Source organism: Conger conger, chromosome 6 (assembly GCF_963514075.1).
Source record: "Conger conger chromosome 6, fConCon1.1, whole genome shotgun sequence".
NCBI lineage: Eukaryota > Metazoa > Chordata > Actinopteri > Anguilliformes > Congridae > Conger > Conger conger.
The window spans coordinates 13,934,739-13,959,121 of NC_083765.1; the positions used below are offsets into that span (position 1 = coordinate 13,934,739).

Genomic DNA, 24,383 nt, shown 5'->3' on the forward strand with positions numbered 1-24,383 from the left:
CAGAACAAAACAAGTTAACATACTACATATTTATATTTAGACATGAAAATAATATTTTGGAAAAGGATGATGATCCCTGCTGGTTAATCTCTGACTCTCTCACTATCTTGGATCAGCATTCTCTGTTACACTATTCTAACATGCCTGAAAAAAAAAAAAAAAAAAAAAAAAAAAATGTTGTTAAACTTGTATATCAACTTTTTGCATTAAGATACAAAATAGTATGTGAACCAGGCAAACCAGGGAAAGTGTTTACTAAATTGGGCTTACACTTGCTCAAAAAGAACACTCCTTTTCAAGAGTCTTGCTTCGATGCAAAACGTACACCCCAACACTAACAAGAAACATTTACTTCAATCTTTAATGGCATAAAGTCTCCAATATCTCGATTTGTGCTTGACTCCAGAACGTGCGCTAAGGATTTGGCGTGGTTAAGACAGAGAGAGAGTAAGAGATCTCTTATTTGGGTCTCTGAGGGTAGGTGGATTGGCACAGATAGGTGGGGGAGGGCGAGGGCGGAGGTGGGTTGGGGCGGGGCTCCTTAGTCTTCAGCTTCAGTACTTGGGCACTTGGGTGTAGTCCTCCTGGTGTACACTCTTGCACAGGCACAAGGACAGGACCATCCCCAGCAGCTGTAGGGAAAACAAGCCCCTGTCAGTACGGTCAAGTACAGTGTGAGTCAATTCACACCCACCATCCTCAGTCGGGCACATTACCCCTATCCCTGAGAAAGTAGTGCACTACCAGCACTGAGCTCTGGGGCTATATCACAAAGCAGGGCAACTGACTTACCTCATTAAGTTCACAGATAAAACCTAGAACAGTCCTTTTTACTTGGTTCCATGTTCCGGTTTTGGAAGGGCTCTGGGTTTTTCCTTGGTGAACTTATCCAGCTAACTCAGTAATCCTGCTTTGTGACATAGCCCCCCGACCACATCCTGAAACAACTTTGGTAGCAAGATTGTAATGTATGCAAAGATACCCTAAGCAGTGAAACACATTGAGCCAATGAGACGTCACTCAGAGAGCCTTGATTTTGAGAACAAAACATTCAAATCCAAAAGACATAAAACAGTAACTTAAGCTGTGCAATGCTCTGAATAGCTCCGGTGGGATGTCGTGAGCCTCTTGGGGAGTGCGGAGTGATTTGAGGAATCGGGGGAATAAGGTATCCGAGCACAAAGCGGGACCAGAAGCAGCTGGTCACAGTTTCAGCTTTCCCCCCCTTCACAAAAAAACCCTTCTGCTGCAGGCCGCAGTCACGCAAACATTTATGTCTGCTCTGCTGTGCCCAGCTCCGGTCCAAGGCTCCCACTTTTCCTGCTGCTACAGGAGGAGAGCGGCTAATGCAGCCAGGAGCAGTTTTGGGAAGGGACCGGGGGTGGGGGGGGCGGAGGGAAGGGGGAAAGGGGCTAATCAGAGCAGCATGCGGCTGCGGGGGGAGGAGAGAGGGCAGGGACACGAGAGGCTGAACGCAGCGCTCGGGCGGGGGGAGACATGCGGAGCGGGCGGAATACCTCGATGACCGCCACCCCTGCGCACACCCCCAGAATGACCCCGGCGTTGCTCAGCAGCCAGGCCTCCACACTGGAGATGCAGCCCTGCGAGAAGGAGAGAGGGAGAGATTTTAAAATCCCACTTTATTGGAACATTATTCAAACACGGAAAGTACGGGGGGGGGGGGGGGAAGAAAAGAGAAACAAACTCAAACAAGGCCCATAGGCCAATAGAGAGACAGAGGAAGATTAACGATGGGATGATTGCCCAAAATGGAGAAAAGACAGCCTTCTCTTCTGATCACAGTTGTCTTTGGACAGGCCCACAGGCAGAGAGGATGAAGCCTCTGGAAAGATCTCAATCTCAGAGCGGCAGATAATGTTCCACGAGAAGACGACAACGGAGCTCACCAGCCCACTGTGGCTGTGTGACCCAGGGCCTCTGGGTGGCTTATCTTGGACAGACAGGCAGCTCAAACACTTTCCATTAGGCAGAGACAGGCGGAGAGAAACTAGAGCAGTAGGCCTTCAGACCCCAGTCTGCACAGGAAGGGTGGCGAGAGGGGTGGTATTTTGGGGAGCGTACCGTGCTGTAGACGGGCCACTCTGGGGACAGGGTCTCACAGAAGCCCCCGCTCTTCACGTCCACCCCGGGGAGGGACGTGTTTCGGCAGGAACAGGGGTACAGTGCCTGGGAACTGTTCCTTATCAGAGTGTTCTCAGACCAGTTTCCAGGACCCGTCCACCCACAGCACTGAATCTGAGAACCAGAGAGAGCAAGAGACACGTCAATAAAATATGCAAGTTCTAGACATTAACCATTACATTTACCTGCTTGTCCCTATCATTGCCATTCCTGATATTGGACTAGTTAGCTAGCAACATAATAGCAGTTGTCGCTAATAGTGTGAACGCATAAAATTACTTTAGCAATTGGAAGAACTGATAAGCATCTTTTATAACCTCTATAATTGAGCACTTTTAACTTTGCCTGCCCAATTTTGACACTCTGGATGGGCCCCAGGGAAAGGATAGGAAGACTACAGTTGCCCACAGATAAGTTTTGATTAGCAGCAATACAATAGCACACTTTAGCTTTAGTTTGTCCTCTTGACTACACTTGTGTATGACTATGCACTGATTCACTATGCCACTGCACTGATACTGTCTGGAAAATGTAATGAATCATTTATCAATGCAGTTTACTGGGGCTTATTGTACTGTACTCAGCAAACTAGTTGTTCTGGATACAGTAAATGGATACATGGACATGGGAATGTGCAGTGGAAAATACATTTTCAGACAGATCCTTTAATCTCAAAGTTGGCACTGTCCAGTATGAACTCAAGTTCTCCCATTCCTTTGTATCGGGGTGTCGGGTGTTTTATAAAAGCAAGTAATACTAGCTGAAATGTCTGGAGAATTTAGTTTATTGTGGTTCACCTCTAAAGTCACAGACAGAATTTAACAGCCTGGTAGAGTGCCGCCGTCCTGCTTTATGCTTAATACCTTTAATTTATTTTAGAATCAACTATACCATACACCATTTACTCTTGTTCATTGCCATATAACCCAAGCTTAGACTGGGAAAAATGGGTAGTCAAGCACATGCAAAGCATATACGTGTGCATATACAGACACTGCCCCCAGAACAGAACGTGATATCGTTGGGGTTTGGCTCTTACTAGCAGTGGCCCTATGCCAGCTGCACACACCTACTCCATGAACCTTTTAAGCTTTCCGCTCCCAGCTCATGTGCCAAGAGATCTGCATCACGTGACTGGGTTTCATGTATATCCATTGACTAAGTAGTAGTAGGTTTGAAAGCTAGCTGTAGTGTTAGCCTTCAGTGGCACAACGGAGGCACTGAATTAGACCCCCCTACCCTGGTTCTGGGCCCTATGGCGTCTGTTCAGAACCTCCTTACCGTCCTCTGGATGTAGTCCCAGGCAACATCAGTGGTGCGGTTCTGCCCGGTGTAGTCCACAATGATCCTGTTCATGACGGTGGACACCTCTTTCTTCAGCTGAAACAGAGAGGGGCCAAAGTCAGTCATTGTTCTCATGCTTTGGTCCTCTTGAGGACATTATGGAGGCACCCCTATATCAGGCATAGTGAGACTGAGAGACAGAGACAGCTGCAGTTTCTGAAGCCTGCTGAGCAGGTGTCATGGCCAGCAGGTGTAAACTGGCTGCTGTTGTGATCTCTCAATAGATGGCTTATTAAAGCTTGGGGCTGGGTTCACTAGAGAACATTCGCGAAACTGGTTTATCTGGTCTTGTGCAATGCTGGATGACAAAGCGACCGTATAGCATTACGCCGACCGTACAATAAACACTGATGTACACAGCAGCCTCCCAAAAACAGAAATTAGACCGTTGGTGTTCATGTGGCCAAACTAAAATGAAACTGGGAACACGCCTCAGTTGTGGTTTCTAGCCCGGCTGAAATTCTACGGTTCTGAATAAAAAAAATAGTCGTGCCTGCCAGAATGAGAACAATCGAGTCAAGCGACATCCAGCCTAAGTATGTTTTTAGTATGCAAGTAAATATCCCCCCAACCCAAATTATTTATACTGCCAACCCAGTGGTTTTACTCTAAAATGGGGCATAAGGGGCGTGGTGATGGGTTTCCCCAGAAGTCATTCAGGAAAAAATAAACACAGGTTACCCCATATCTCTAATGTGGGATAGCTGACTTGGTGAGGGAGGGGGTGTGGGTAACATCCCATTTTATCACAAAAACAGACCAGGTGCTTCCTCTCAGCCCTTCAGAGGCCTTGGATCACAGGATGGGCAAGGCCTGTGTGCCTCTCACTGGCGCACCCCTTTCCTGTAACCTTACAGGCCCAAGGCCTTCTGCATAATAACAACCATGATAAAACCCAGTACACCACCCTGCCTGAGATCAGAGTGCAGTGCCTCCGGCAGGCTGTAGGGGGCACCCAGAGAGAGGAGCACCATGCCCATCTGTCCCATGCTGTGGTCAGAGTTTTTCTGTAAAGGCACTGTGAGGCCAGGGTGAAGACCCTGACCGTCTTTTACCCTTTACACATGCCACAGCAGCCGGCTTAAAAGGAAGAAAAGCTTATGAATCCCATTGGAAACAAAAACAAAACGGAAATTTGGCTTAAAAACCTACAAATGTTACAAGAAAAGCATTAACAACAGAGGACCCCACATAGTAACACAACAAGAGAGAGAAGAGCGATATGGCTCACCATCTCCCGCTGGAAGTAGAAGAGAGCTCCGGCCACCACCTGGGCGAGGAGGATCAGCAGGAGACAGGTGAAGTACTGCAACAGAGAGAATCATGGGATACGGACATGAGAGGCCAGCTTACCATCTTCACTGATATCACATCCCCACACAGTCTCAATCCCCCGTCATTGCTATTCCAAAATGACATGGCAGGACCGTGAGTAATACGGTGTTTTCCACAGACACACATGGCAAACAGACACTAAGCCGGTCGAGCAGCTGGTCGGTGCGGTTTAACTGGGTCAAATAGTATGTCCTTAGACCTGCTGACCCTCCGCAGTCTTAACTCTTTGCAGGGTTTCCATGATCCCCTCCTGTTTTCCCTGAGGACGTCCCTTGATCCCGCAGCGACGATAATCCCCACAAACCCAACTTCCGCTAATCCCAGCCTGTATTAACCCTGAGAACGCACTGTTGACAACCCAGCAGATTGAAGGCAGAAGATGCTGTTCAATAATCCTACACAGCTTTAACACTGAAGACACACTTCAGTGTGGCTTTAACAATGAATGATCCTGGATTCAGTCAAACTTGTTTGTAAAAAGTAAAAATGCTAGTATTTTGCTCAATGCATTCATTTTGGTTACCGCTGTGTCTGAAAAGAAAAAAGAACCTAAGTGGATAGGCTACAGCAGCAGAAGAAATAAAATAAATGAGTGTAATGGTACACAGTATCACCAGTGAACACACACCTCATAATGATGCTGTAAACCACAAGCAAAAATGTTGCCATTTAAGTACATAGAAGACACACATTGTACTGATGGCACATTAGCATTATTGCTAAAGACATGTACAATGCAGCAATGGCACAATAACGCAGGACATAAACGGCATTAGCACTGAAGGTACACCCATTACAGCAATGGTACCTCAGAATTAATGGTGGAGACACATTCCATTTTACATAATGCATTTCAGGCGTTCAGCAGATGCTCTTGCACAACCCTCATCGTTTCATATGCAATCTATTTATACAGCCGCACATTTACCGAAGCAATTTAGGCTGAGCAGCTCGCTCGAGGGTACGACGGTGGCGCTGCACCTGGGAGCGGAAAGCTACACGATGCTGCGCTGCCACCCACCGTACACATGTCACGCGCTGGGTAGCGTTAGCGCTCCTGGGTAGCGTTAGCGCTCCTGGGACACGGCCTCGGGCAGACTCACCAGGCCCAGCAGGCAGCGGATCTCATAGATGGTCCCGATGCAGCCCAGGAAGCCCATGAGCATGGACATGGAGCCCACGCCGATCAGGATGTAGCACGCCACCTTCAGCGACGTGGAGGCTTCCTCTGTGAGGAAGAGGAGAGAGAGAAAAGGGTTTTAAAAAGGCCCACTCGTCCACCAGCGCACCCCCGACTAACACACACAGTTATGACCAACGCAGCCCTTTCTTCAGCAGTTTCGGTCGACATCAGTGGTTCGCATTTGGCAAAAAGTGGAGAGGCTTAACATTACACCCCGGGCAAAGCAGCATTTCTGCGGATCTAGCTGATTCTGAGTTCAGGGTCGGGGTCAGCTGTATGAGGGTTGGTTTGCCTAAGGGACACTGGCGTGTGTGAGGGAGGCAGACAGCAGTGGGATATTTACAGATTGACTGAGGTTTGTGGGAAAAGCAGCCCTATTTTCCCTCTGCGTCGCTCCTGGTTTCTCTTTCCATCCAGCCTGGTTTTTCTTTCCATCTATCCTGGTCTCCCTCTGCATCTACCCGTTGCCATTGGTTTCACTCTGCATCTCTCCTGGTTGAGTCAGACTCATCACAAAGTCTATCTTCCCATCCAAGGCCCATTCCCAAGGGTGAGGAGGACTGGCTCCTGGCCCAAAACACAAGCCTCAAGCCCCGGTCGGACATTTCAGTACATTCAGTAACTGGGCCCTAACCCAAAACAGAAGAAACATTATTCTGTTCAGAGTCTCAGTGGGTGGATACAGTGCATGCCATTACTCCACAGACCTCCTGTAAAAAATATCCCCCTTACTACTGCATGGGTGTCAGCCTATGCAGATAATATATGCATGTTCCTTCATGTATGTGGTGCACATACTGTACATTCATCAATCCCTGCACTGACGCACATAACATGCATCTTACCCAATATAGCCATCAGCTCATTTTAATTGGCTGTCCACTACACAGGGAGGGGAACATAGACATAGATGCACTCAGTGGTTAGTGAATAATTAGAAGCTAAAGGATTAACCAGGACCCGCTCCTCCCTAAAGTATAGATTGGGCCATGTTAGGCCATGTGCGAGCGACCCAGCTAACCTTGTAGCTTGTCATTCAATCTGAAGTGATCTCGCTTCAAAGTGTGGCACTGAGACATAAATGTCATGAGGTTTCTTAAAAAAAAAAAAAATCACCCAACTTCTGTCACCAACGTACATGTACGCCTTTCATAAGTAGGCAGTCATTAAGTTAAATCATGGCTTTCAGAAAATAGAGAGCATGGGCTTGAATTTGCTGGTGGTACATACAAGTGCTGGGTGTATTTCAAAACTGCCACATGAAGCAAGCAGTCTGTCCATTCTCGGAGTACTTAAGGAGGGGTTACTAGAAATATCATGGATTTCTATTAAAAACTCAAAGAAAACCAGGATGCATGGAGCCATACCTTGTAAGAGATAAGGCCTTGAGAAATCTGTGCTTCTCATTTAATATGACTGAACCTGTCCAAACCTGTCTAGCCTTAGTCCGTGTCCTAATGATATCATATGTTGAGGCAATGACATAACTATGGCTTCTCCCCTTTCTGGAAAGAAACTGTGAAACACCATATGCCACACACACTTTGGGGAAGTCATGGCCACGTCGGTGGAAACTCACTAAATTTAATACCGGGTGGAAGTTTCACTGCTCTTCACTACAGCCATCTCCAAAGAAACAATGCTTCCACTGAGATGTGGTCTCAGTACTGCGATTGCTGTGGCAGACACACTCATTGTTGTCCGATATCCACACAAAAATATGAATGCAGATAATGCAGTGCCAGTCTCAAGACTCCCTTCAAAAGTCTCAACATCTGTGAAGCTACACTACGGTCTTTATTTTAAAAGCTTTTAAGGGGAAAACCAGACAGGAAGCAAGCTAGAACCAGTATGCAAGAGGCCTTCGAAAATAGGCCTGCACCTGTGATACAGTATGCAGAACCACTGAATGGGCACAACTGAAGCCCACAGGACCAAGCTGAACCACTGAATGGGCACAACTGAAGCCCACAGGACCAAGCTGAACCACTGAATGGGCACAACTGAAGCCCACAGGACCAAGCTGAACCACTGAATGGGCACAACTGAAGCCCACCGGACCAAGCTGAAGCCCTGATGGGCACAACAGAAGCCCACAGGACCAAGCTGAACCACTGAATGGGCACAACTGAAGCCCACCGGACCAAGCTGAAGCCCTGATGGGCACAACAGAAGCCCACAGGACCAAGCTGAACCACTGAATGGGCACAACTGAAGCCCACAGGACCAAGCTGAACCACTGAATGGGCACAACTGAAGCCCACAGGACCAAGCTGAACCACTGAATGGGCACAACTGAAGCCCACCGGACCAAGCTGAAGCCCTGATGGGCACAACAGAAGCCCACAGGACCAAGCTGAACCACTGAATGGGCACAACTGAAGCCCACAGAACCAAGCTGAACCACTGAATGGGCACAACTGAAGCTCACAGGACCAAGCTGAACCACTGAATGGGCACAACGAAAGCCCACAGGACCAAACTGAACCACTGAATGGGCACAACTGAAGCCCACAGAACCAAGCTGAACCACTGAATGGGCACAACTGAAGCCCACAGGACCAAGCTGAACCACTGAATGGGCACAACTGAAGCCCACAGAACCAAGCTGAACCACTGAATGGGCACAACTGAAGCCCACAGAACCAAGCTGAACCACTGAATGGGCACAACTGAAGCCCACAGAACCAAGCTACAGGGAAGGCACTCGATGTGGCCACCATCTAGGATGTGGGATACAACTCTATACAGAATGTCAGAAGCTGAGATATTATTCCCCCAGGGATCAGTAAAGTGAAAGTCAACTTTCTCAGGAAATATGCAACAGCTGGATCTTTAAAAACAAGAGGATTCTGCAAACTTACGGTAGAGTTTCCTGCCATGGGGCACAGTGATCTGGGAGGGAACTCTGGGACACAAAACCTCTTTCAAAACTTTTACTTCAAAATCCATACAGGCATCAAATTAAACCTAAAAGCCTTAACCAAGCCACCACTCAAAATAGGATTAAAGGCAAATTCCAAAATAAATTACTGGAGAAAGTAGTCTTAATCAATTATCTTAGTGCAAAAATACAATGCTGCCAATATATTGGGAATTACTTTCTTTTTTTTTAATGGATGGCAGCTTGCTGCAGGGCGTCTTCCAACATTCGTGAAATAAAAATGAATGCGTGTTAAACGTATGATTCACCCAGGAGCAGAAAGCAGAAAGAAAGCTCGGATCTCAGCAGTGCGGTTAGGCAGCTCTGTCTCCACTGCACACATTGAAACCATTTACAATCATCAGCGGGAAGAGATAGTTTGCCACCATGCGTCCATTCCTTCTTTGTTTCTGGTTGGCTCGTTCACCGGGGCGAGTTTGTTCTAGTTTATATGGAAATAAGAGGCACACATGGAGGCACTCGGCCTAGAGGGAGATGCTTGAGGCTTGGATTCATGGAGATATGATATGATATGATATGAGCCTTCCCTGGCAGGATGGGGGTCTCCGGTGCTTTTGGCTGGGTGTGGTGTTTGAGGGGTAAACTAGCTGGCTGTAGGAGTGTCTCGGTTTGCTCTCTGTAACCATGGATTCAGTGTCTTGTGCCTGTGCGCGTGCTAACAGGAAGGGGAAATGTGCGGTTTTGATGGAAGAGACAGATTGATGCTGGTAATCTCTTCATGCCATGATCTCCGGTGCACTGAACTACAGGGCCAGAGCCACAACAGTCAGCCAGGTTTTCTCATCATGAAGAAAGCTGTATGTTACAGGGGTGTACAGGGGAGCCTGCCCCAGTGACACCACACAAGGACAAAGGTCAGCAGAAGCCCTGTTAATGACAGCACAGGACAGGAAGATGAAGGGTTCTGCTTCCTGTGCTTCTCAGAGGAGCAGAGACTGGCCAAGGTCACAGAGCGTTCTAGAGACTAATGAACAGTAAACGATGCCTCAAATACTGTACCACCACACACACACACGTAAACACATGTTCATGTCCCATCACAGAGCAGGGAAACCAACTGTCCAAATGGGACATCGTAAAACAGTCTTGGAGTGAGATGAAATGCTCCCCGCAGAAATAAAAACATTTTTTAGCATGAGATGCATTGCCTGCCCTCTGTGTAAAAAACACAATGTGACGGCGTGAGAGAGCCTGAAAGTGTGAGTCTCACCCCAAAAGCGTGAGAATTGGCAACCCTGTCATAAAAACAAAGGTATGGAAATGCCCCCCCCCCCTCCATCGCAAACAAACTACAAACTTTCACATTTGGCCCACGAAACTGCACTTCTATACATCTGAATACATTCCAATTACATTAATGTATTATGAATGTATCTATGATCAAATGTGGCTTCCCATGTTTGATAAACACATATCCTATATCACATTTGAATTTGAACTAATGCAAGTACTGCACATCTGACCAAGAAGGAGTTTTAAAGATTTTGCTACATGTTCATTTCAAGAACATTGATACTACCCCCGCATTACAGTGCCACAGGTATGTTTACACCCACTGCAAATGACAAATACCCCGTTACACCCACACAGGTTATTCCAGAGAACCTTGTCAATGACATCACCGATCTAACTACCAATCTGTCAGGGTATTATCGCTATTTTGTCTGTCAGAGGTAAACAGCCTGTTTATTTTCTCCCGGGACTGGGACAGGCGTTGAACAGTGCCTGCCCAGTTCTTGTTTGGATTAAAAGCTTGTGGTACCATAATTGGGCCATTTTATCTTGTAAATAACAGTTATACACTCAGTCTAATCTCCAGTGATCTTTACAATAGTGGCTCAGTTTCAAAAGAGTTTCATGTTTTAGGCTTACGGTTGACAGTGGTCTGGGTTTATAGATTTTTCTCTCCGACAGATGAATCAGGAGAATGAAACAGAAATATATTTATTTTATTTATGAACTATATTCATACTTCCCCTGCAGATATAAATCCTAACTGAACTTGGTCTTGACATGGAAAAAAGAAACTAAAATCTTAACAAGTATATTAGTCTTATTTTGTATTAATTCTTTAACTTGTTTTTTGCTAAATAAGACAGGGGATGAGGGGAGACAGTTTGACTTAACCCTTTCAGTCACAAACCCAAAGGGTTTTGGCTTTGGTTGAGAAAATTGAGAATTTAGTAGGGTTTTAATAAGGACTCAAAACAATAGTATAGCAGTCATTCTGATGGGTTGAAAAGGTATAAGGTCGAGGACTGAAAGGGTTAAACAAGCAAATATTTTCTACAAAAAATAAAAGATTGGAACTCTTGTTCCTTAAGGCAGCGCTTTGAGGTTGGGAGAAGACGCGGCTGCATGGTGCACTTACGTAGTACAGCAATGAAGCTCTGGTTGTCCAGGAGAATCCATAGTCCGAACCCCAAAATCAGGGCCCCGAAAATCTAGAGGAAATATCAAGTGAAAGACAATTTTTTGGTACACTGAATGAAAACAGTAAGGAAGACAAGTGGTGACGTCCACAGGATGTGTCTCTCATGAAGAGATGATGGTGACCATGTGTGCATGTGTACACAAACAACGGACAGAGAGAGGTATGAATCCACTTAAGAGTATTAACATTCTGAGGAGGACCGAGGAGAGGGAAGGCTGCTCTCCTGCAGTTATATTCTAAAAATGGTTTGGCAACTCTGGATAGCTCCTGTCAGGCTAAGAAAGCCCAGAAGAGTCCACAAAAGAGAGCTAGAGACAGGCAGGGAGAGGGAGAGAGGAAGACAGGGAGAGAGGGAGACAGTGAGAGAGGGAGAGAGGGAGAGGGTGAGTGAGAGAGGGTGAGGGTCAGGGTGAGGGAGAGAGAGAGGGAGAAAGAGAGAGAGAGGGAGACAGGGAGAGGGGGGGAGAGAGAGAGGGAGAGGGAGAGGGAGAGGGTGAGTGAGAGAGGGTCAGGGTGAGAGTCAGGGTGAGGGAGAGAGGGAGAAAGAGAGAGAGAAAGACTGATAGAGAGAGGGAGAGAGGGAGAGAGCGAGCAGGACAGACAAAGAATCTTGGCCTGCAGGAAGCTCTGGCTTGTCTCGAACCGTAGAGCGCCAGCTCTCTTAGACATCTGGGATTGATCAGGCCCGTCGCAGCGTGCAGAGCGAGGGAAGAGCGTGTGGCAGAGTGGACTGTTTAAGAGGCCCAAAAGGAAGGCCCTGCTAACAGAGACAGGCCAGTGTTCACCACACACGGTCAGCTGGTCATGGATCAGCAGTAGCTACAGGGGCCATGCAATCAATACGCTGCGTTACTGATGTTTCTGTGACCCCCTTTATATGTACACACGGTCACGGGTACAAATCAGTCGATAAATGGCGGGGCAAATGAGTCAATGCAATTTTCATGTTCTCTTTGGGTTAGGGGTGGGGCAGCTTATTAAACACTGCCTGACAAAATCTTTTGTCCTACAATGGCAGGACACAGTTAGCCAATGGAAACTGCATGGGCATGGATCCATATGCTTCATTTGTACAGTTGTACACCGTGCAGCTGTAATACTGACCCTGTTAGCATGACAAGGCTTATATCACACAGAGCAAGCTGATACTGTAGCTCTAATCTGCAGATACTGGAACACAAGCTTTGAGAAATGACCTCCTTCTTGCAATATAATTTTCAAGGAATGCAATTCTTTGTTATGCTTTATATCTAAACTTGTGTCTAGCAATTGACCTTGCAATTGAACAAATTACGGCATGTGCCCCAAAACACCCCAAAACGATGTAAACTGAGTTGTCACTGCTCCATGTGATGTGGTCTGGGCCTGTGGGCACAGTCTGGGAGTGAGACTGTTAAACCGCAGATCAAACGCTTTACTTTTTTTGGGGGGTGGAGATGACTATGGCTCCCCTCTTTCTGTGGGACGCAGCAGACAGGAATTACCATGGCATCAGGGCAGTAAAGTGCTCACCTCCTGTATAATTAAGGGGCTCAATCTAAGGGGGTGGAGGGGCTTCAGTGTTTCCAGGAATGCCTCCCTCCATGATCTTAATTACCAAACCATGAGGGGCTGGGTTGAAGCCATTAAAGCAGCTCTTACGCCTGAAATGTCTAATCAGTAAGCGCAACTTACAGCACTGGAGATGCTTTCTCCTGCTAAATGATCCAGACAGTTTTGTCCATTACTTGCCCACAGTCGAGCCTGGAAGGGTCTCCGCTTTGTTTAATCACCCTGGAGGTGTTTCTGACGGAGTAGGTGCCGGCGGAAGGAACGGTCACCCACAACCTTATTTACATACTAAAAAGGTCCCTGAACCTGCTTTGGGGCCTCCCACACCATTTAACACTTTGTTTTACAAAATGGCTGTCCTGCTCACCGTCACACAGCCTGATGAGAAAATAACCTCTCCTCACACAAACATCCTAAATGAGCAGAAGATGTTCCAGAGAAGAGTGTTTGAATAGTCAACTCTTCATTCAGCCACAAAGTTAAATATTACACCGATACAGAGTGTGCGTGTTTTTGTTTATTAAATGCAGGATAAGCGCTCTCCCCACAATGTGGATTAGACCAAAACTTGCAGGGTGTTCTGGGAGACTTACAAAGAACAGGAGGTTGCAGAGGAACAGGAAGTACTTGGTTGCGGTGATGCAGCCCTTCTCCATGTCTGCGAGCCTGTGAAGAGAGGAAGCAAAGGGGGTGAGGAGTGTGGAAAAGCCTCTGTCCTGCACATCAAAGGGGGCCACATTGGCCCCATCAAACGCCAGCTAAAGCAATGACCGGCCCTGCCTACAACTCCCAGGACTCTCTGGCTGTGCTGCTGGTAGAGATACAGGAGGTGACACCCAACAACTAAACCAAAAAAACACACAGACAGGCCATAAGTAACAGAGGTTTGTCTGTTTGGTGGGGAAACGGCAGAGTTTAGTACAGAGCAACAACTTCCCCAGCTAACAAAACGTTCACACAATGTTGCTGCCATGTAGTGGCAATGTTATAGCACTGAAAAGACATACCAGTAACAATGTGAGAACTGTTAGCTGGGTTCCAAAGAGCTCTGCTTACTTCCTTAACGAGGGGCCCCAATAGCCCCAAGGCAAGATAAATCCAGTTTTCACAGCCTCAGATCATGCTGTGGGGATATGATATATGGTACTCTGAAATAGCCTGTAAATCCACAGCATATTGAAGTCCTTATTCAAATATGCCTCCCTGTATTCCACTGCAGCCTGCAGTGGAATAGAAAGGGTCAACTGAGATTACCCTTTTTTGAGATGTGGGGTCCAAGGCCGTTAACAGGACCCTTCTATAAACAAGTTCTATATGCTGTTCAGACAACCCATGAAATGCGGCAATCAGTTCACCGTGCGTTTCGCAAAGACAGGGACACAACAGGGTTTCAGTAAATTGCTAGCGCTGACCCACATTCCCACTATTGGAAATGGGTTAGTGTCACATGGCCTAGGCCATTGGGAACCAGTGTGCTGCACTACGCCATGGTAAGTTATCCAAAGCACTTTTACAATTGGAGACTGGCTGCCATGCCACTTTGACACACCCAAGGAGGGGGATCGAACCAGCAACCCTACAACTGCCAGACGACCGCTTACCTCCTGAGATAATGTCCCCCAGAGTGTCCTGTGCCATTAGAAGCAGAGTGTGCTGTGCTGTTAGATCTCTCAGGCAGCGGTCTGGCCTGCCTGCTGTTAGGTGTCTGTCACCGAAACATAGTTTCGACTATGACAAAAATGCAGTCAAAAAGCCGACTGCCTGAGAGATAACATGGTTCTGCGTATGTGCGTGCGTATGCGAGTGTGTATGTAAGTGTGTGGTTACGTTGGGTCAAATTGCAAGGATACACTGCTGTAACTATACAGGAAGAGGGCACAGGGTCTGCCCCATTGTCATGCTGAGTGTCATGACAAAGTCCCAGCGCTCCACTCCGTGAGAACAGACGGCATGTTGTGGAACACGTCTAGTGCACTGTATTCTTGTGAAGAGCAGCGGCTGTCCTGGTGCACTTAGAGCAGGCCAGGCTCCTAACACATACAGTCTGCAGATGTTAAAGGCTGCATGGAAAAAAATAACTGACCAGTCATTCCCATTCACACTGAAGGAATAATAGAAGACTCAAATACTGCAGTCGATGATTAAGTTTGATGGTGTGGTGCCAACCAATGATCCAAGATAAACACAACACGGTCAAAAACAGCTCCGATTACTTTCCCCAGTCAGTACACAGAATGTGGAATTCAATGGAATGCATTTTATCAATTCAAATTCATGTTCTAACCAATTGCAGGCATACAGTGCAGAAAGTAAGCCAAAACAACCACACATATACAAAGAAAACGACCTCTTTGCTGGCATTCCCTGGAAAGTAGCAAAAGAGCAAAACATTCTTACTTAGAAAAATCTCAGAGAACCAGCTCCTCTTTAGGGTTCACTACACTAGACTAGTGGCAGGAAGTGACAAGCAAGACCACAGGTGTGACCCAGATGTTCAGCCAATGGAAACTGCCCCCCCTGACAATCCCACCTGCAACCAATGTGAGAGGAAGGAGAACATGAGACATGCCTCCACCACATGTGCAAGTACTAACCTCAAAAACCTCAGAGCCAAAAGTGAGCAGCAAAACCCAGCATAACGGGAAACGATCCCGAAGATGAAGCTCACTCCTCATCATCGCATCTCTAACAGCAGGGCCGCTACCCACGCAACATGGGCACATGTAAAATATTATTTATTTATTTTTAAAAACCACTTTTTATCCCAAACGTTTCTAACCAATCACATTTAAACACGCATCCGACTGCCACAATTTTCTCAGTCAAGTCAGGAGAGGGCAGACCACTGTAGGCTGCTCTTCGAAGCTTTTTCCGCACTGCATGCTGCTAGCATGGGGCAGTCACCCTTTATGTATAACTGGAGGGAGCAGTTGGCCAGTCAGTACCTTCTCCTTTCTAAGCCCAACCCACACTCATATGCCCTATTTATAGCACAATGTCAAAAACAACTACTGCGTGCTCATTACAGACTGTAAAAATCGTTTCAAGGGAAAAGCACAGGTTAGCAGTATCATATGACAATCCTTTATCTCTTTCCACCAAGTGCATACTGGATTGAGCAGATTTTGCTCCTCCTCCAGCTCACAGCTTGGGTAAACTGATACACAGCACCACAATGGAAGAGCAGGATGGTGTGGGAACAGCCTGCATTGTTCAGTGGCACCGAGTTATCTGGTGATGTCAGTTCAGTCAACTTGAGATGGCAGCAGCTCACCCTTATTGTCTCTGTGTGGGGGTGGAGGGGTCTGAAAACAAGTACAAAAACTGACTAGTAACTACCAACATTTGTCAGTTCTTGTCTGATAAAATAAGCATCCATTCTATATGATTTTAAATTATATTAAAATGTTGTCAGTCTAGGTCTCAACAATTCACTGCTTAACTGAAGTTTGGGAAAACAAAAACTTACTGAAAAACAGGATTCCAAGTGCTTTCATTTGCAAACTTATTTCTGTGTGCAAATCAACACAAAGCAGCTGGCGCAGTATCCAGAAACAAAACAAAAAAACAAAAAAAAAGTGCTAATTAAAAGTTTTGGATTACAACGTTCATTTTTCTGTGAACAAAACAGAAAAAAAAAAGATCACAACTGCATTTGAGCATGTTGGTTTTGTCTGAATTTCACTGAATTTCATTTCCTTTATCACACCCTCTACTAAACATCTGCACCTACACCACACTGATGGAGAAAAAGGAACATTTTATCTCCACCTTCCAAACAGTATCAGATAAATGTAACAAATGCTTCTCTAGTCTTTCCTCTACATCTTGCCAAAGGTTATTCTTTCTTTCACATACTTTCCCCTCACTTTTTACTGTTGTTTTTATGCAGATAACCTCCCAGAAAAATGAATTAAAAGAACACTGAAACACATTGAAAAGTCTCTGGTGAGAGCTCTGATCCGTCCCTGTTGGGCCTGTAAAAGTGTTTTGCTTTGTGATAAGGTCCAGTGGAAGTGCCAACAAACGGCGCTCTGTTTTTTGTGAGTTTGAAACGCAGACCGTCCCCTTGTTCTGACAACAAAAGCTCCCATTCTGGAGTGCGCGTGGCTCGGGCCGGTCCGGGCGGCCGTGCGGGACCAGGCAGCACTGGGCATGCTCACAGAGGCATCTTTGTGCGGCGCAGAAACGCGCGCTAGGTGTGAAGGAGAAAGATGAAAGGCTAATCGCAACCCCTTATGAAGCACAACAATCAGACCAGGCTTTAACAAGGGGACCGGCGCTTCTGATTGGACAAGACGCACAAACCACCGTGTGAATCGCATCTCTACAAAAGATGAGAAGCGAGAATTTCAGCAATTAATTTGGAGCCTGAACCTACGGCATGATTTATACATGCTTTGTAGATGACATGAAAAGATGGCTATCCAAAATATATATCAAGGTGAGCAAAGCGTACAGACAAAAAAAAAAACCCCGAAAGAAAACACTCTCTTCAGACCTTCAGACATATAGCTGTAGTCAAGCTGAGCTCGCTGCTCCTTTTCTAATTAACTTCTCTCTCAGTGGAGCAGTCCTGTCAGCCCTGACCGATCCATCTCCCTCCCCCTCAGAGAAGCCCGGCGCGTTTTGGGTTCATCTGCATTCCACCCGGCTTCCCAGGACCCTCGGCAGCGCTGGTTAACACTTGGTCGCGCGCGCCCCCCTCAACCCCCCCACCCCCCCCCCAAACGCCCCACGTCCCAGGCCTCACGCCTCACCCTGAGAAAGACAGCCCCGCTTTGATTTCCCAGCACCAACAATGGCAGCTTTCAGCCACGCTTTTCAGCCCCCCGACAATGGAGGACCTCTACATATGGAGGCCCACTCCAGCCACATTCTCCCCACCACAATCACTTCACCCAAATATCAAAGATGCTTTTTTTGGGTTGTCCACTGCAACCTGTTTCCTTTATTTTTTGTCTCATATGAAATTATTCTAATGAAACACAGACCTGGGACACAACGACAGGAGGAGGCAAAACAACCTCCATATCTCTAGGAGGCCTTGAGACAGGAGCTCACAACTTTCCTTTTGATAAAGAACTGGAAAAAATATTGGCAAAAAAAAAGACAAAGACAGCATGCTGGGTCTCTGTGTATGAAGTGAGCATCTACGCAGCAGATCCCAACTCCACAGAGGGCAAATCCTTTCCACAAGCAGCCCCTACAGCAGCAAACTCAGCCCTTACACCAGCAAACGAGACACAATTTATGTCCTTGTTCCTCCCAGACTCCCTTTATGCCCCTGAATAAGTGGAGGGGGTTCCTATGGCAACCATACAGCGGTATCCGTGAATGGGGCGGAGAGCGTGTGCATCAGCCGCTCTGGAGAAGGCAAACATTCTCACGCTCGGCACTTCTGCTGCTGTTGGCATGTAAATATGTGGGACAAAGTGGCTCCCGCAGCAGGGCAGGCCCATGCTGCAGGCTATTGTCAGGTCCTGCAAGTACAAGAAACCAATTTCATTCACACCATTTCTCCCCCTCTTCCGTACGCATTTTACTTCTACTACAACTGTATGGAAAAATGCTTCTGTGAACACTTAAAAGGAGTTACAAATATTACGATATGCATTGTAAATCTTGTCTGATCAAAAAGTCTACTGCAACATCAGCATTCAGCCTACTGCCTAGAGAAGTCATGAGGGGGATTTAAGCGGAATTTGTCTGCAGCTGGCTATCCTGGCCTGGTTCACTCCATGTGTTGAACTTAGAAACTCCACAATGAATATCCACAATGAAAAGCAAAACCTTCCTGACCGTTCCCCAACCTGTACGAGAACACATACCACGCTGCCTCCACACAGACCTCCGGGACAGAACATCTGTAGAACCGCTATTTAAAGGAATAGTTCACTTTCAGGGCTTTTCTGAGGTTATTCCAGTTTAAGTTTATGTCTTGGATTGGCACATACCCCTTTTGTGTGCAATGAAAGATATTTTATATACTTACATTAGTTTTTGGAGTAGCTGTTATTTTGACATTAGGGGGTTTGTGGTCTAAAGAAAGCACACTTCAAGTAACTCCAAAGCACTTGTACGGCAATGTTATGCCTCCAGAAGTTGTCCACGCGATTATCCCAAAAAATATTATTTTTGGTAGGAATCATTTCCACTGGACGTTTAACCCGAGAAGGCTGTGATCAAAGAAATAAGTGCCAGCACAATATAAAAACTGTTATCTGTTTAGAATTTGGAGCCATTTTTTATGAAATGAATGTGTTCTGATGTCACTGTCCAAGCCGTTTTGGAGTTCTTGCTTTAGACCACAAATCCATAATTATCCTATATCAACCATTGTAAAGCCAACGGGTAGTGAAAATCAACTGTACATATTACATATATTGATTATTTAGTATGAAATTACAAAAGAAGCCTACATCCCAAATTCACCAAGAGGAGTTGAAAAACACTGGTTTACTGTTATTTGAAAGGGCATACACAGATAGACTAGAAACATCTGAGCAATTAAACATACAATTAAAGTTTCACCGTGTCCCTATTGGAGTCATCTTTCTGGAAATACCAAATAATGATCAATGCTGCAGGCTACATGGGTTGCTTTTAAAAATGTCGTTTTCAAGCAAATGTGGACTTTTTTTGCTTTTGGTTGCCAGTCCAATGTCATTTAGCATATGATGGGTGCAGTCTACCATGTCCTCCAAGGCAAATGCAGCTAGCCACTTCCTTAGTTCATTATTTCAGTTTTACATTCTATACTCATAAAGGGGGTGACATGGCTCAGGCAGTAAGAGCAGTCGTCTGGCAGTCGGAGGGTTGCCGGTTCGATCCCCCGGCCCAGGCTGTGTCGAAGTGTCCCTGAGCAAGACACCTAACCCCCAAATGCTCCTGACGAGCTGGTCGGGGCCTTGCATGGCAGCCAATCGCCGTCGGGTGAATGGAGAAGCATCAATTGTACAGCGCTTTGGATAAAGGCGCTATATAAATGCCTGCCATTTATTATGCAGTCCACCATATAACCTAAGAAGGCATTGCACCAGAAGACTGCACCTCCTTCACACCTGATTAAAAAGAGCAGTTACTAATGTATGCTAAGGAAGGGGTTGCATGCTCCAACCCTCCCTCCCTGGGCAGTGCTACAGCCAGCTTTGACTTCTGCCATAGTCAGCACAGACACAAGGAGGGACCACAGGATGCATCACAACATTACGGACAAAGGCTTTAGCTGGATGCACCATAGAACAAACAGGGTTAAAAATGCTCTAACTGGCAAACATCAATTTCAATGTGTCACCTCAAACTACCTATATTATATTACATTATATATAACGTGATCATAAACACTGACTCATTGCTTCAGTAAGTAGCAACACAATGTAAAACTGAAAGGATAAAATCCCTAAGGGGTTTTTAAAAAATACATTTTTAAACAGTGACATGTTACTGGCATGGAGGATCACCATACCACACCAGACAAAGCTTGAGGGGAGAGTGAAAGTAACAGCAATGAAATGAAAGAAACAATGAAGACTGATATCTGTCAAAGGAAATACTTAAAATTTTCTTATCTTAACACAAGGGAAACCAGCAACATTCCCTTCAAATCTGGAAACCACCACCAACCATTTGTCTGCTGTAAAATGACTGGCAGACAAACAAAAGTGCTTTTAATTCAAAGCATGTTTCATAGGTGAAAGATAAACTATAAAACAGTGTCAGAATCCAAACATTGTGAGGTGAACCGCATATAGTTCTAGCGTCATATTGGGAAAAAAAAAAGAAAAAAAGAAAACAAAATCCAAAAAGAAGGCAGCCCTAATTACCCAAATTCTTCTGAAAAAATAAAATGAAATAAAACTGCTATGGATACTACAAAAATAAACACGTCCAGCCTCACTCATGTACTTGTGCTGGTTGTTACTCTTACTCATACTACAATTTCTCCATTGTCCTGTACCTTTCTCAAACTGTGGTCAACGATACCAAAAGTGAAACAGACTTACTCCTCAGACAAAACCTCTAATGTGTTCTACTCTCAGCTCACTGGCAACTCCAAAGCACCACTTCTCAGAACCCTCCACATAGCTGACTGTATCAGACTACAACGCACTCCAATGCATTTTGTACAATACAATTGGCTGCAGTTATGTTAGCCTTTCGGGCAACGTGTTTAGGCACGAAAAAAATGAATTGATCAATCAGTCCCAAATCATGCAAGAAGGGAGGGAAAGTCTATATCAATCAGGGATACAAGATAATGTCAGGGTTCTCTCTGATAATAACTTGATAATAACTACAAAATAACATACCTATATCTGCCAATAAACAAAGAGGCCGAAATGATTGTCCAATAGGATGATGTAAATAACATGTACCAGAGAGGCATTGATGCATGACTGGTGCTGAAAATTTGTAGCCCATTCAGCCACCTGAACCTCCAATTTATTTTTCCTTTATCATTTTCACCAGCCAAATTCAAAAGCAAAGTTATACAAAGACTCAGTAACTGTCCTGACTCATACAGGCTGCTTACTATTGTAAGGGCCTAGAACTGCAAGCTGATCCACCCCCCCCCCCCGTTCATATCGTGATGTTGTCTGGGGACTTCTTTGGTTTCTCATTTCCAGATGATGGGGTGATCTACAGTAAGTAATGCCTCATAAATGTTGTGTTTTTTTCCCACTTGAAGAAGCAGCCTCTCACACCTCTCATCAGCATGCTTTTTTCATTCCTCTACATCCTCTAGGGGTGCACAATACAGAAATCCTGAGGCTATTAATAACCAATATTTGACTTGCCTTATTGGCTAATGCCAATCGTTCTACACTAAAAAACAGAACCAACTGCTACAAGGTTTCCACATACATGGATGAAATGGATGAACACACACATCAACTCAGGAAGGAAAAAACTTATATATATAAATATATTTTATTTAATAATCAAAACATTGCATTGTAACAGATCGCATTGTGGCAGAGCAGTGGGCCATGGAGGGCAGGGAGTCATTCCTCTGCTGGTTGAAGGTGTGTTAGTTAGTGAAATCAGCTGGTGCAGTAATTGTTGTTGTAATGAAAACCTGCATACTCTCAGCCCTCCATGGCACATGACTGGGCACCCCTGTGGAAGAGAGACAACTCCAGAGAAGTAAACTTTGGATATGCCACTGGTACTTTTACTCAGACTGAGCAGACTCATACCAGGCACTCCATGTACAGTATACTGTGAGTACAGCCAAACTATTTGTGCAATCATGCCTATCAGTTAGACATGCAGACCTGACCTACTTGCACATCTGTACACCCATTACAGTTCTCTTTCCCATTACATTAAATCCCCCCCCAGGGGAGCAAAGCCCTCATTATGGAGGATGATGACCCATGATTTTGCCAAGCCCAAATGCACAGAGAATAGAACTGATAGTGAATGAAAGCTTTGGTCTAAGGATAATTCTACTGCAATGCTGCTGGTCGTGTTTCACACATTTAACCATATCCAGCACCAACAAAGAGCCAAAATGCAACACTGATCCAATGTTAAACATGGCTGATGCAGAGTGATGTGACCCGAATTCAAGGTTGATTCAGTGCATTCTTGTTATGGAGGATGTGTAAATATAGCCAGACCATAGGGTCAAATTCAAGGTGGACGATAACCAGTAAAAAAAAGTGAAGTAACGCCCCTCCCCCAACCCAAACAGAAACTATCCACAGCCTGCCTTTATCCAACAGGACAAAGACACATTTAAATCGGCATAATGACTGTTTTCCTATTCAGCACGAACCACGCAACATTGGCCGGTTACATAAATTATGATACCTATACAAACAGCACTTAAAGCTTGGACACTCGAATCAAGGTTCTAAATGCATGTTTGTGCGTAAAAACACACATAATTCCTCACATATGCATAGCTTAAGTGGGAGGCGTATGGGGAACTATGGTTACGTTATTAGATTTGTCATAAGCAACCAACAGCCAGGCTATCTAGCTAACTTGTACAATGTTTTTGATAAAACCTACCTAACAACTCTAAACCAGCAAGCAGTTCCGCTTAACTACTGAAACCACATAGCGCACAAAACGGCACGGAAAACGTTTTTTCTACTTGTGCTGACCATACAAGAACAATCGAGCATGCTGTTGGGTTTGTTAAATCTAACCCGATCAAGAGTTAACCGCAAACAAGCAGTGCAATGCAATATAGCCCTTTCTGGGATGTCGTTACAGTCACCCAACATGACCGAATAACAATTCAATTAACGAGCATAGGGGTAGCAAGCGTAACTGTAGCGCTTTGTTAACATAGTGGTGGAATTTCAGTTGAAAACAAGACTGATACAAATTGGTAAAGATTTGTAATTGGTAAACATGGTTCACAATTTCACGCCCATGTGGCACGTTTAGCGCGTAGCTATGGTACAAATATCAGACTGGTTAGACTCAATTTTAACACTAGTCTTTGCCAAGTAGTTTGATACCCATTTAACAAAAGCGCCCGAGTATCATTTCTTCGTAATGGCTTGCAATCCGACCCAGCCAGTTCATGCGTAAACTATGTAACATGACTGTGATTAGAAAAGCGAAAATAAAACTGATTCAAGTAGGCTAGTTAAGTTTTAGTTTAAATAGCTAACTAAAACATATTATAAAAAAATAAAATTAAATAAAATAAAAAAACATAAACACTGTGTAGTATAGTCAAGTCAATCCCCTAGTACTGTTAACACACAATTTTAAGACAAATGCACAGACTACTTCAACAGCACCTGCTTTCAATTATGAACGGAAGTAAATAAATAAATAATTGGGTACGCTCTCCAATACAGGCAAGCAACATCTCCAATTGACCCAAGCATATGCCACATCATCAAACCTGTTTAATAGGCTACCACATTCGAGGGAAAAAGCGAACTAGTCAGCAAGCAATAGACAGATTCGTTATACTTTAAATATAACTGTAACTCACCTCCAAATCGCACGCAAATTATACTGTCATTCACCTGTGTGCCAGCAGAATTTACACAATGACAGATCTTCGCTAACAAGAAAAGTTCTCAAACTAAGCTAGGCAGCAATAAAATACAATGTTATACTTCAGCAGACTATGAACTGAAGCCAAGTTTTATATTTCATTCACTTTTCATTCACATTCATCACTGCTACCCGGTTAAAGAAAGTAAATTAGAACTTACTTCTTTGTGCGAAATATGAAATGAGAAATCGACAACAGATGTCAGTCGAAGTCCTGTACAGCGTGTTATGAGCGTGAGACGCTTTTACACTGGTGCCTGGGAAACTCTTTAAAAGTCCCCACCATGTGGCAGATATGGGAATTAGCTATAGGGTGGTTTGTTATTAACCCTTTCGACTAATGGAAGAGCAGCGCTCAATGAATATAAACTAGTGGATTTCATTAGAGATGCACGAATCTTATTTTTGACAAA

At 45.1% G+C, this 24,383-nt stretch overlaps 1 protein-coding gene across 1 annotated transcript; it reads right to left on the minus strand.

Moving 5' to 3' along the window:
• Positions 1-237: 237 nt before the first annotated feature.
• Positions 238-24,241, minus strand: LOC133131072 (CD82 antigen-like). The gene is made up of 9 exons (XM_061246190.1): positions 24,132-24,241; positions 13,527-13,599; positions 11,320-11,392; positions 5,925-6,049; positions 4,718-4,792; positions 3,424-3,522; positions 2,083-2,256; positions 1,518-1,601; positions 238-632 (listed from the first exon to the last, which is right to left on the minus strand). The coding sequence occupies exons 2-9, from the start codon at positions 13,587-13,589 to the stop codon at positions 555-557; spliced, it is 771 nt and encodes a 256-aa protein (XP_061102174.1). The 5' UTR covers positions 13,590-13,599; positions 24,132-24,241; the 3' UTR covers positions 238-554.
• Positions 24,242-24,383: the final 142 nt, after the last annotated feature.

Excerpts from the sequence above, each read along its gene's own strand:
- LOC133131072 (XM_061246190.1), bottom strand. The coding sequence starts at position 13,589 with ATGGAGAAGGGCTGCATCACCGCAACCAAGTACTTCCTGTTCCTCTGC. Across the intron at positions 4,793-5,924 it reads TCCGCTGCCTGCTGGGCCTG|TACTTCACCTGTCTCCTGCT; the intron begins GTGAGTCTGCCC and ends TCTCTGTTGCAG. Across the intron at positions 3,523-4,717 it reads TCTACTTCCAGCGGGAGATG|CTGAAGAAAGAGGTGTCCAC; the intron begins GTGAGCCATATC and ends TCTCTGTTTCAG.